This window comes from Leptonychotes weddellii, chromosome 10 (genome assembly GCF_054177405.1).
Source record: "Leptonychotes weddellii isolate Sample4059 chromosome 10, ASM5417740v2, whole genome shotgun sequence".
Lineage (NCBI taxonomy): Eukaryota > Metazoa > Chordata > Mammalia > Carnivora > Phocidae > Leptonychotes > Leptonychotes weddellii.
Window position 1 is genome coordinate 75,285,031 of NC_138378.1, and position 13,024 is coordinate 75,298,054.

The 13,024-nt window shown below is 42.2% G+C and overlaps 1 protein-coding gene across 22 annotated transcripts in view; it reads right to left on the bottom strand.

Moving 5' to 3' along the window:
• Positions 1-375: 375 nt before the first annotated feature.
• AAK1 (AP2 associated kinase 1) overlaps positions 376-13,024 on the bottom strand; it is a 170,988-nt gene continuing 158,339 nt past the window's right edge. For all 22 annotated transcript variants that reach the window (XM_081832055.1, XM_081832068.1, XM_081832067.1 and 19 more), the window contains one exon: positions 376-7,447. In XM_081832055.1, the coding sequence (XP_081688181.1) occupies positions 6,318-7,447 (1,130 nt within the window). In that variant the 3' untranslated portion in view covers positions 376-6,317. The remainder of the gene's footprint in view (positions 7,448-13,024) is intronic.

Consider the following 13,024-nt stretch of genomic DNA (forward strand, 5'->3'; position numbering starts at 1 on the left):
AAATAAATAAATAAAATCTTAAAAAAAAAAAAGGACTGAATACTGATGCAGGTCATATTCAGATAACGTATTTTAGGAGCTCACAGTAAAGTTTACAATAGGGAGCTCTGTGGTTTTCTTGGCTCAGTCCATACAGGCCCGCTGTCTTTTATTATTTCATTTATGTCTCCATGTAACATATAGAATGGAAAGTAGGTCTCAGGAAGTAACAATGCTGGCATTGGAAACCAACCAACCAGCCAACCAACCAACCAACCAAACGTTGTTCTTTGAAACTTAAAAACACAAAACTAGTCTTGGTACTGTAAAAGGCACTTATGGAACCCTTCAATCCTAGGAAGATCTGACTTAAGAAATAATACAAAATATAAACCATTTACTTTTATTAGGTCCATTTTAATAAAGTGTGTAAGAGTTTACAACTCAAAACAATTATTCATAAAAACTATCAGATACATAAGATAGATCACACGGAGAGTGCAATAACATAAATCCAATAGTCTGCAAATAGGAGGTATCGCAAAAACTGTTAAGATTGACTTTATAAATCTCTTTTTCCCTTCCTTTCCCATGTTCACAGCCCTTAAGATTGTGTGCACATACTGTTTCCTGGGGTCTGATGACCTCAGTATTCCTTACAGCTGGGTCGACTTCCTCAGTCAGCTCACAATGTTTTGTCAGCAGAGTTCACCTCTTCTCCATGGAATGAGCATGGTCCTTGGCCTTTATTTGGTTTCTGTGCCCTAACAAATGACATCAAACACTCTCTCTTTCAAAGGAACATCTTGCAGGCCTTGCGCTGTTCTGGTCGCTACTATCAGTCCACCACCACACGTGAGCCAGGGGTTCAGGCCAAGTTTCATCCTTGTGGATGAGAAGAGCATGCTTACTGTGGAAACAGGCTAAGGCAATGGCTGATTTTTCCCCACCTTTATCTAAAACAACTCCAGTTCTTTGAGTTGTTGGCAAATGGGACTGAATTCACTCAAGCCAACTACCTACTGTCACCACTTGATATTCTTTGCATGCCTTCCTAAGGAGGTCTTAACACCATGGCAGAAAGCATGAGGACACACACACACACATACCCTCTCCATTCACAATCCTCAAATGGGAGTCTTTGGTAGACTCAGAGAATACAACTGTTTTGCCATTTCAGAGTGAAAAGGCTACATTGTCTTCTCTCCCTCCCAAAGTCTCACTTTATAACTGACATTGTTAAAAACCATTTCTGCAAAACAAAAACAAAAAAACCAAAAACCATTTCTGCAATTCCTTGCCAAAAGGAATCAAACAGATCCCTTCAACACGCATATACAGTTCTATCATAACGCAACGCAGATAACATTGACTTGATTTCAAGAACAAAACATTACCATAAACTCGAAACAGTGTCACCCATATTGAGACTGCTGGGAAGTAGCTCTGACTAAATTTCTTTTTTTTTTTTTTTAAGATTTTATTTATTTGACAGAGAGAGACACAGTGAGAGAGGGAACACAAGCAGCGGGAGTGGGAGAGGCAGAAGCAGGCTTCCCGCAGAGCAGGGAGCCCGATGTGGGGCTCCATCCCTGGGATCATGACCCGAGCCGAAGGCAGACGCTTAATGACTGAGCCACCAGGCGCCCCACTCGGACTAAATTTCTTACAGAATTACAAGTTCTGGGATTACTGGACTGGAGCCACCAGTGTGCTGGTTAACTGCCATTTTTACAAGGTATTCCAGAGTCCCTTCACATCTAAACCCCTGCATTCTGGGGTACATAGGGCCTGTATTAGATCATGGTGGAGAGATGCTTTTGGGTTGTGTCTCCAGAGTAGGCTGGACTTCTGCCAACCTTCCTTCATCTGTTCTTCTAGTCCATAAGAAATGGGGAAGGTGGGCCATTTCATTCTTATTTGGAATTATTCCAGTGTGGTGAGATTATCATAGGTTAGGCTGAAACTTAGGAAGAAACTGTTTATGATAACAAAGGCACAGAAAAATTGACATGATCATTCAGTCATACCTCTCATCATCCACTTATTGGTATGGCTGTAGCAGGGGAATGTTGTGAGGAAATGCAGTCAAATGCTCTACCCCTGAGCTATACCCCCTTGTTAAGTGAGGAAATGAAGTGGGAACAGGAACAAGGAAGGTGACCCAGGAAGACTTGCAGGAGTAGAGAAGAAGCAGGAAAGAGCTGAGTCTGGTAGTGTTTTAGAGATGGGATGTTGGAGACCACACACGAGGCCTGTTTCCTAATAAAGGTCAAGGTACAAATGAGGCAGGGAGGACCAGGAAGTGAGAGAGCAAAGTGGCACCTGGGGAAGCCAGACACTGCCGGTGTGGGTTCTTACATCTAAGCTGAGGCATCTAGTTGTTTTCAGCAACCTAGAGGACTTATCCTGTAGCAAAAGAACACAGAAACAATTCCCAACCAGATACTACTTTTTTTATTTTAAGTGAACTTGACAAGTTTGCAAGTGTTCTGACGGTTTAAAAAAACAAAACAAGTAGTTGTTGACAAAGGCATTGAAAAACGAAGAATTTAAATTACATGATTCCATTTAAAATCCTCATGTTTACTCCATCAGGCAGGATTGGAGGATTAGAACCCAGGGGTGACTCTGGGCATTTTACAAAGTGCTTCTACCTCCTTAGAAGCCGCAGTCTTTCCAGCGGCTCTCCTATGTACCTTTTATCAAAATGATCTGAGTTCCAAATTTCTCAGGTAAAACTGCATCTATGCGACCAGCAGCCATTCCAAAGTTGACTGGCATGTGTTCTCCAATTTCAGTTCCAAAGACACAGCAGAGAATAACAATTTTCTTTATTAAAGGCACCCAAGTGACTCCATTTTAAGTTGCACCCTTCCGTCCGGAGAATGAGTTGGATCTCACCCTTCTGCAGTTTCCTATAAAAATTCCTACTTGGTAAAATGCATACATATTAAATGACCTATGTTCTGATGATTTTTCTTTATCAGCATGATTGAATTTGTACTGTCAGAGCATTCTGGTGATTACATTTAAGTAAAACTGAAATCTGCTACTTTACGAGTCAGTGAAATGTCCACCAAATGGTTTAAAACACTGATGTGCATGTACTCTAAAACTTAATAAATAATGGGCCAAAAGATGCTGGTATTTGTTCTCAAAAGTTTCAAGAAATGTTGGTTGCCAGATTAAACTCAGACCTAACGTGGGCACGTGAACATGTACACACATCTACACATATGAAATTTTCAACTCAATAATGATTGAGCCCAAAATGAAACTGAATTTATGACCTAGATTCCCTTAGGTCCTGCCCAGCATCTGCTTCTGCAGATTTTTGTTTTGTTCATTCCATCTTCCAATCTAACAAGAACTGGGAGCTAATGGGCCGTATGTGAGCTACGATAAATATATGGTAAATATTCAGGTAAATATTTTCCACCATACATAATATAACTTCATTAATTCAACAGTGCCTGTTAGTCATTTAACACAGATTCTTTAAAAGAGTTCATCAGTGCATGTTGTGGTTCAATTCTTTGTATCTAAATATATTCTGGCTCATTGCGCTCCACTGAAATGAAGTCACAAGTTCTTGCATTCCCTATCAGATGTGTAAAGCAAGTAACACATAAAACTAAAAGGTGTAGCATTTTGTTGACTATATATCTTTTCTCTTTAATGTTAACTTATTGCAGTATAGTTGTTGGAAACATGCATTTGCTACTAATTCAAAGCACCCTGAGCACTCCTAATTCCCTTAACACTAAATTTTCTAGAATTCCAGATCCAGAATGGCCTCTGGGAAGAATATTTTATCTTTAAATGATGCATTTACCCTATATGATCCAAAGATCAGTGCAGAATTTACTAATCATTAGCTAATAATTAATGTAATATAGTCAAAAATTTTCATGCATCACTCAGTAAGAACACAAGTAATTTGCATGTGTTTACGTTCACTTCCTATTCAAAGAATGTATTTAGAGTCTCCACCCATCATAGGTCTCCAGTGAGAATAAAAAAGGGTTACAAGCCCATGCTTGACAAATGATTCAACGGTGTGCTAAAATCACTATGATTTTGATTTTACCTCAAGGGCTAAAATGGCTACTTGATTATGAAGAAGTGATTAAATAACCAAAGGAAAGACATTTTGCAGGGCTATTACAGAGGTAATCCTGAGTATTTGGAAGAGTGAATGACAATGACCTTCCACTTGAAGAGTTCCTGACTTGGGATGAGAACTCTCCCTGAATATTCCTATCCTCTTAGCGCCTGCCTTGGAGGGCTTTACTTGATAATGGCCAAGGGAAGAGGCTGGGGTGCAAAGTTCCATATGCCTTAGCCCAAACTGTTTATTCAACTGGAAAGATGATTTTGCATCCACTGTTACACACAAAAAAAATCAGAAATAATCACGGGGAGAAAGGCAAACTCTTAGAAGGAACATTTCACATTCACCAAAGTGAAAGACTGGCGTGGTTGAAATCTCAGTTGTAAAACCATTGCCGATAGCCCTGATCCAGTGCCAGTTATTTATCCTTTAACCTGGACGTTTGAAATAGGTGGAGACCAAACTAGAAAATGTCTTGAAAAGTTGCTGTTCATATTCTATCCCTAAGATTCCTGAATTTCAAATTTAAAGAGTATGACACCTAATCAACTGCAATAGAGTTTGGCATTCAGGCTTGATCCTTGGATGAATTTCCAATTCTTACTGGTTTGGTAAGCAACTCTCCCAACTTTTCTAGCTAATGGAGACATCACTGACATCGATTACAAGTCACTGGAAGCTTTCAGGTTGAAATATGGTGCAGCAGCTCTTTCCATTAAATTGAACCTTCTCAGCAGAGATCTTCCCATTGAGACACAAGTTTCACCTTAGGGCACTAATAATAAGGGGAATGGAAACAGCTGGGAATAAGTCAGATCTTTCCAGAAATAGAAGACATTTCAAAAACACAAGTCAGTCACCTATCTGGCCTACTTCGACATCTACAGAGAATAGAGAATTAAATTTTCATGGATAGCTGATTCAGCTCTTTACTCTTCTCTCAAACTGATTTACATGTCTCAGATTTATTTTTCCTCAAGAGGCAGTGGAGAAAGGTAGCAAGGAATTGGAAAACACAAACAAGTATGCAAATCTAATTTGTAGCCTAGTCTCATGATTAATTAATGTTAATGTCATGAGGACAGCATGGAGTGCTCAGACCTAAGGTTTTTAAGTACTTTAAAATATTACTAAGACCACATACCCAATGGTTAGAATTGGGACAAGGTACTCTTTTCTATTGTTCTGAGGGAAAAAAATCATAATTTTTTAAGACCATGTAAATAGAATTTGTTAATAGCAAATAGCAAACTTTGGAGGAAAACATCTACTCCGTGAAACCTCAGTTTCAGCAGGATTCTCCTACACCTTCCAATGGATTCAATCTTGCCACAAGACAGAACTAAGTAAAAACAGGGCTCAACTCAGTTAGGTCAGGAGACAAATGCCAGTAAATGAGTGATTGTGGAGGTAGGCATAGTGAGACAGGATTTACCTAAAGGAAAACCGATCCCTGCATGTGTGCGTGCACACACACACACACACGCACACATACCTGTGCATAGTGATTTAAAAAGCATGGGCGTGGGAAGGCTCAATACTGTTCCACACGAGCACAAATATCTCATCTGTTCGCATTTCTACATAGGAAAGGGTCTGACACAGGTTACACACCCACAAACACTCGTGTGAGAGGCCAGCCTGGCTCGCAAAGACTCCGCAACAGACCCAGAGAATCCTCTGTAGAGCTGCTGGTTTTACAGGAATGATTAGTATCTGCAGGATTACACTTCCTCTTGATTTGCAGGATTTTTATCTTGCATTTCCTTCCATAAATATTCCCTTTGCAAGAGAATTAAATCAAGTCCTGAAGGGACTAATCTTGAGTCCTCAATGGGTAAGACTCAGAACAGGAACTGCAGGAAAACAAAAATTGCAGTAACATGGCCCCTTTGGGGTTGGGGTGAAGTATTTCTGGATTTAAACAGTCTTGGGGCAAAAAAAGAGAGCAGAGTTCTGGGCAGAGGTGGAGATGGAAATGTGGGCAAGTCCAGAAATCAATATAAACAAAAGAAATGAGCATAACTTAAAGGGGTTTCAACTAAGTATCACTGCAACTGAGTTTGTTGTCCGCAGAAATTCTGCTCTGATATATGGAACTGAAAGATAGTAACTGGTGTATCTCTTCCGAGACAGGCTCAGCTGGGAGTGATGTGGTAGGTACTGGGCGGGGTGGGGGGAGGTGGTAAAGACAAAAGGCCTGAAGGCTCAGGTATCGCTCCTAAGGTTTCTGCTTGCCTGATTTTGAAGGAAAGGGTGCTAGAGCAAATGGATCCACGGCTGGCAGCTCTGTAGTCCTGGAGGAAAGGGATGTGATGGAAACAGAGCCAGCTATCGACTGTTTGTTGGTCTGTGAAACAATTTTGTAGGCAGCGATGGGCTGGGCTTCTGGACTTGACTCATCTTCTGGGCTATAGTGACGGGAATATTTGGATAAAGACTGGGGGCGGAATGGTTTGCCAGCCACGGGGCCTGAGACAGCTTCTTTCTGGGGCTGAGGTCCTTTGTTTCTGTCATTAGCATGGCCCCCAGATTCCAGGGAGGATCCCCTGGGAGAGATGCTGTCAGGATGGTCTGCTGTTTGTGCAGAATGGGAGGGGGGGTTAGATTGCGGGACGAAAGCAGCCATGGAGTACTGAGCTCGGACGGGGGCATACGCTGCTCTCTCAAGGCCTGGGAGCAAAGGGACCTCATCAGTCTGACTGAGGAGACTGGCCTGCCCAGGCAACTCCTGGGAGGCGCTCTGGGCAACTGATAACTCCTCCATGCTTTTCTTCTTGGTAAAAGGAGCTCTCAAGAACACGTCCGCCTCCTCTGGCTGGGAAGGAGCCACACTGCCCTTGGAGGCAAATGGGGCTTTGGAGAAAATATCCATGTCATCAGCTGGAACCCTTGAGCTCCTGAAGGGGGCTGTGGCAAAAACATCCGGCTCCCCGAGACCGTCCGTGGTTGGTTGTGGGAGGGCTTGGAACTGGTTCTTTCTGCCACCCTGACCTGCCTTTGCTTGCTCAGTAGAGACCTCTGGCTGAGCGAACGGAATAGCTCCTCCCAGCTTCCCCTGTGGAGGCTTGCAGCTCTCATCCTCTTCTTCAGACTCCATGAGGAGTGGTCGAGACCCACTGCAGTCCAGCATGTCCCCCTCGAGATCAGTCCCTTCCTCTTCACTGCTGTGGAATGAACTGTTGCTTGAAGGGCCATCTCGGGCCAAGTAGTCAGATTCTAAATTGTTCTGCGTTTTCGTGCCAGGTACTCTCGAGGGGTCTGGATACAGGGGAAGGCCTTTAATACCGGTTGAGTCTTTAAAGTGCTCTACAGTTATTACAGGACAGGGATTGGGCTCTCTCTGGAGACCTAGAAAAGCACAAAACGCAAAATTAATGCATAGATCAGTTCAACTCTCCTCAGAACATTTAAAATGGTCAACCCGCGGCGGAAACATTGTGGGACCAAATAATAAAGTTTGAAATGGAAAAGGAAAAACAGAAAAATAAAAGTCAGGCAAGGAAACGGCACACAAACTGGAACACAAGCAGTCACTGTCTCACATTTTGGAACATGACAGGCACAGTGTACAGGAAAGGAGATGACGATGTTGGGCACACAGACACTCAGCATAACCACACAATGCTCCGACTCGCGGGGCCAGGCACTGCCTCCTGTTCTACCTGGCACTGGCTCAGGGTGGGATGGAAACAAACCCAGTCGCTCAGCTCCACATACACCGTGGCAGTTCTGGATTATGCAGAAATACTGTCTGGGGACAAATGCAATTCAGTAGCGGACATGTGGTCATCTGCTCCACACTGCCTGTATCTGAGGACAGATTCTCAATCCCAACCCCCCCACAGCCCCCCCCAGAAGAGCAGCAGAGCACAGCTGCTTGATAAATGCAAGATTTACATCATGAGCACTACTCAAAGAGCACAAGAGTGCCCCAAATGCCAATACTGAAGGCGCTTTCTAAGGGGAGGAGACATACTCAAAATCATATTAAAGAAATCTCCTTCAGCTGGAGTCGCTGTGGAATTTTGTTTTCAATCTTCTAAGCTAGCAAAGATCTCCTCCGCTTAAATGAATCTATCACAAAGTTCTTTAAGCAGAAGGAGCAAAACACATGGGTAACTGAAGAAATATTTGCGAACTCTAATATACTAGTCTACTTCTAGCTAGATAGACGTGCCTCAGGGTGCTCTGGCTTTTAAAATCAAATAGACAATTATCAGAATGCAAGAGAGCTTACCTTCCAAGAAATATTAGCAGGTTAGAAGTATGTCATTGGGCACATGTTAGCAAGAGGGCAGGAAAAAGGCATATGTAACTAAGTAAGAAGAATCCAGAGAAAGGGCGGTTGGGGGTAAAGAGATCATTTCATCATGGGTTTCCCAACCCACTAGGCATTTGGTACAATGCTTTGGATTCTGTAGATGGCTTGGAACCTCTGTACTGAGGTAATTCCATCAACCCCTCCCCATGTTACCCTCTCCTTCCAGGCAAATCATTAGCTAGTAGAAACTTCTGCTAACAATTATCCCCTGCTAGGGTTTCTGCTTGAATTAAGCACACAGAACACATCAGAAGCGGCATCAAAATCAGTTTATTGGGAAACCAGTCACTTAGAGACGTTACATTGTAAAGAGATGTAGAGAGAGATCGGAACATTTTAGAAGATACTGTACAAAAATACTACAGTTCTCGGAATTCTAGAACTTTTTAGCAGTGCTTCTTTTTAAACAGCTCTGATCTTAAATGATCTTAAATACTGTTCTCAGAAACAAAAAAAAGGTGGGTGTCCCCCTCGTTTTCTGAGTTTGAATGCAATCAATGAATTTCCAATCAGGAGTCTTTAAGTGAAATTCTGTATTGGTGCCAAACAGCTTTCTGAGTAGTGTTTGAAGAATATGATTCTGAAGAGCATACATTTTTTCTTTGCGTTGCAGCTTGAGTATGCGCACCCGCGTGGCGATATGAAAGCGTTAGTCAGCTGATAGGAAGCACACAGAACATCTTCTCTCTTTGCAGTATATGTGAAGAGACATAATCCTAACCTCTCAGGCAAGTATATTGTTATTAGTTCTGTCACTGTGATTCCTAGGTGGTGATTTCTGGGAGGAAATTCAAATGATAGGGGGCAAAGAGGCTTTCCAAAATAAGATTTGCCTAGCAAAGGGGCATGGAAGCTCCCCTCCCCCAAGACTCCTTGAACCACTTTCTAACATAGCATCAGCTAGACAAAGTTTTCAGTCGCCAAAACCAAGGCACAATTTCTCATCTTCCAAAACTACCCCAAAAGCTGGCGTTATCAAGCTGGTTCTGTGGGAGAGCAAAGTATCTTTTAGGGGAAAAATGGTAAATTTAGTCAAGCCAATGACCAATTCTGACATCATACCAATCAATAAGGAAAACCAAACACTAGTTTGACTGGAGTTAGTGTTTTTGGGAAATTTAAATTGAATTCGGTCAGATCTGCTTGTGTGCAGAGAATGCCAACAAGCAGCTACCTACAGAACCAGGGGCGCTTTGGATGCCTGCAATGTTGGATTATACTTTGAGAACTATCAAATACCAGGTAGAGGAGACCATATCCAGAGCTGGACGGGATAGAAGAACATGCTTAACCTAACCAAATTACTTTAAAAAGCGGGTTCTTGGTCAACTGGAAGCCTGTCAAATTAGCATATTCTGGGACCTCGATATTACATAATAGGAAAATCATACCTAAAATTTCAAGAACTTTCAAAAACTCACAAGCCCAGTCACAAAAACCCTGTGACATTGAGTCTGAAGGGGAAACTTGTTTCCTGTTCTTCAAAACAACGCCAGACATGTTTCTATTTTTCAGCAGGAATCTGCTTTCTAGGGTTGGAAAACTACGTTTAAAGGATTTTCCCGAGAAGGCCAAGTCTCTTAACCTCTTCATTCTTTTTCAAGAAGGTGTAGTGTGACTACAGCAGAGAGCAAGCACCCTTTGCAGCTCTCCCAAGCCGGGCATTCTGGAGACCATAGAATGCCGGTGGGTTTGGGGAAACACAGACATCCATATGCCCTCAGCACGAGACACAAAGTCGTCAAGAGAAGGAGAGATTCTAAATAACTGTAAGCAGAAGATGGACATTAAATCTTGTTGGCAGTTAGAGGTCTTTTCTGGAATGTGAGTATGTATGTTCTTGTAGGGAAAGCATGTGTTTTCAAGGTGAACAATCCTTGTATAGGAAAATGGCCTTGCACTATTAGGAAAACGTGTTTGAAGCAGTCTGGCTACTAGCAAAGAAGGATCTGGACTAATTTAACCTCATGTCTTGGCCCCATTCCTCTGGCAACCAATAGCATGCACAGCAGACACCCCGTGACCACAGAGCACAATAAAGCCAACCAGTTGTTTGTGAGGAGTGGAGGCCTTCAATCCAGGACCTGGTCTCATAGGCTACGCAAGGGTCTTCCTTATCATGAAGCCTAAAGTAGGGCATTTTGCTCTGATCCCCTCAAACTGGGTTAGGTCTCTTTTAATTTTGGTTTAGTCCCATTAAATTAAGCAAGAAGGCAAGACATGCTGTTTTTTCTTGCTCTCACGTAGGACTGTGTGCAACGTTACGCGTGAGCACACTTTTTGAGACTTCTACGAGGGGTAACTCCATTTTAGTCTATTTTGAGGCTCCAAATTTATGGAGATTTCAGTAAGAGTTCATATGCTTGACAGAGTAGGACAGGAGTCCCCAAAACTCTCTGATGACTTGGCAACTCTCCTCACTAACTGCCTATTAACTTTCAAAGCAACCGTAAGGGCTGAATGATTTGGGGTAGGTTTACCCTGGGGATTTGATCTGATGAACATAATGAGGGGGGTCGTCAGAGTGCATTCAGAAAAATCAGAATCTGAAGACTGAAATTCCAGGCTGGATATTCTTTAGTGCAATACATCACACACCGCCAGCATTTTACTTTCCCCCACACTGTAAACTGAAATCTCAGTTACAAGCAGTATCGAAGACATAATTCTTGCTGAAAACTGAAAACGAAGACTTGGGAGTCCTGAGAAATCTTCCCATACATTTGGCATATAGAAAGCAAACTACCCCTTCACAAGAAGGTCAGAAATGCAGCACCAGCTGAAATTCACACTCTTGGAGCCAAATCAGGGAATCAAGAGATGTACATCAAATTAATAATTTCCATGACCTTCCCCAGCTTAGATAATAAAATGAAGGGTTTGGTTCTACCCTCTGCTGTGCAGTGACATTAACACCCGTGCCTGGGGAATAGGGATTTGGTGGGAGCCGATGCAGGCCAGTGATGCTGTGTCTCTCAAACCAATGGAGCAATGAAATGAGAGAGCTTTGTCCCTGGGCATAAAACTGCTGGTGCCAACATCAAATGTTTGATTAAACTGGCCTGGGTATGTCGAAGATGAAATCCGTGCTCCACTTGCAAACCCGAGTCTAGTCTATCAAATGCAGGCTCACAGGGGTTTTCTTCCCCCTGACTGCAAAGGCAAACCTCAAAAGCCATGACTCAGTAAAAGTCCTCAGCACGTGTCTGCACTTTCCTTGTGCGCAGGTACTTACTGTCACTCAACAGTGGGTTTAAGTCCTTTTTGCACAAGTGGGTTTTCAGATCAGGAAAGCGGCAGCTACTGTAAGTTATTTACATCTGTGAACATCAGGCTCCTGTTTGAACAGGTAAGTCTTTATTCCCCTGTACGTTTACATAATAAATTGTTTACAGACTTTTTTTTTAATACAATACTGGCATAGCAATGTTTAAATTTCATATTTTTACTGTATAAGGTAGCTTCGCGTACCTCTGTTTGCTTTGTCTTCTTGGGGAGGACATGATAACGACCTGTGGTAAATATACATCCATGTGACAAGGGGCTGTGCAATAGGGTGGAGTAGAATACTCACAGGAAAAAGAGTAAAGTCAGGACACTACATCAGAGTGGGAACCAAGAAAGTGTCTTCCGTTCAAGCAACCACCACCATTTGGTAGCTTTGCATAAGTTAGCATTACCCAAAGAACCTCCCTCCTCCACCTTAGTGAACGGAAGGAAACCCAGGATAAACAAAGGAGTATCTTGTTACAGATTATTTGAAACAGAGGCCATCTGGGATTCATTTTGACTCAAGAAACCCAAGTACATCCAACTTCAGGAACATGACTAGTGTGGAAAATGAAAAGACTAACTTTGTGTTGGTAAAATTATAGTCTCTAGAGAGGAATAAAAGATAGCTTTGTATTATCTGGAGTGTTTCCGTAAAGATTTCATTTTAAATATCCCTCTGATAGTTTCTCTGTTCTGCCCGGCAGCCTCTAATTTGCTTAATTTTGTACTTTGGGCAATCCTGTCATTTTTGTCCCTAAACTCTAAGTTAGTGGCTACATGGTCCTGGTAATGTCACAGCCAGAGAAAGTTAAAGACTCCTGGAAATTTAGACAAACATCATCATGGAAGACTTTACTTTGGCCCAAGGTATCTACAGTGTGCATTTATTCAGCTAAACTCAGATCCCTCCATACTTCTGGGCTGAGGTCAACCCCAAAGGTCTTCTCCTTCCTCTAAAATTGCTGAAGGCGGACTGTTCCTGACCTGGGGAAAACTGTGTTAGTTTGAATCAAAATGATCAATTACCTGCCAGGAGAGCAGGGGAAAAAAGTATTATAAACAAAACTAAAATTTCATCTTGAGAAAAACAGGTTCTTCTTGAGTTTGTTCCCCTATAATTATTAGCAATCCAAGTTCTATAATTCTAATTGAAGAAGAGCCAAGTCCAATATCAAATGACACCGGACACAGCGACAACTTCTTTCAGAGATTATTTTAAAATCCACATCTTTCCATTTTCTAAACTACCAAAGACAGGTGAAATTATGGAAGTTCCCTTATTCAGAATAAAGGAAATTAAGACTGATTGTTGTCACTTTCCATTATAAGGT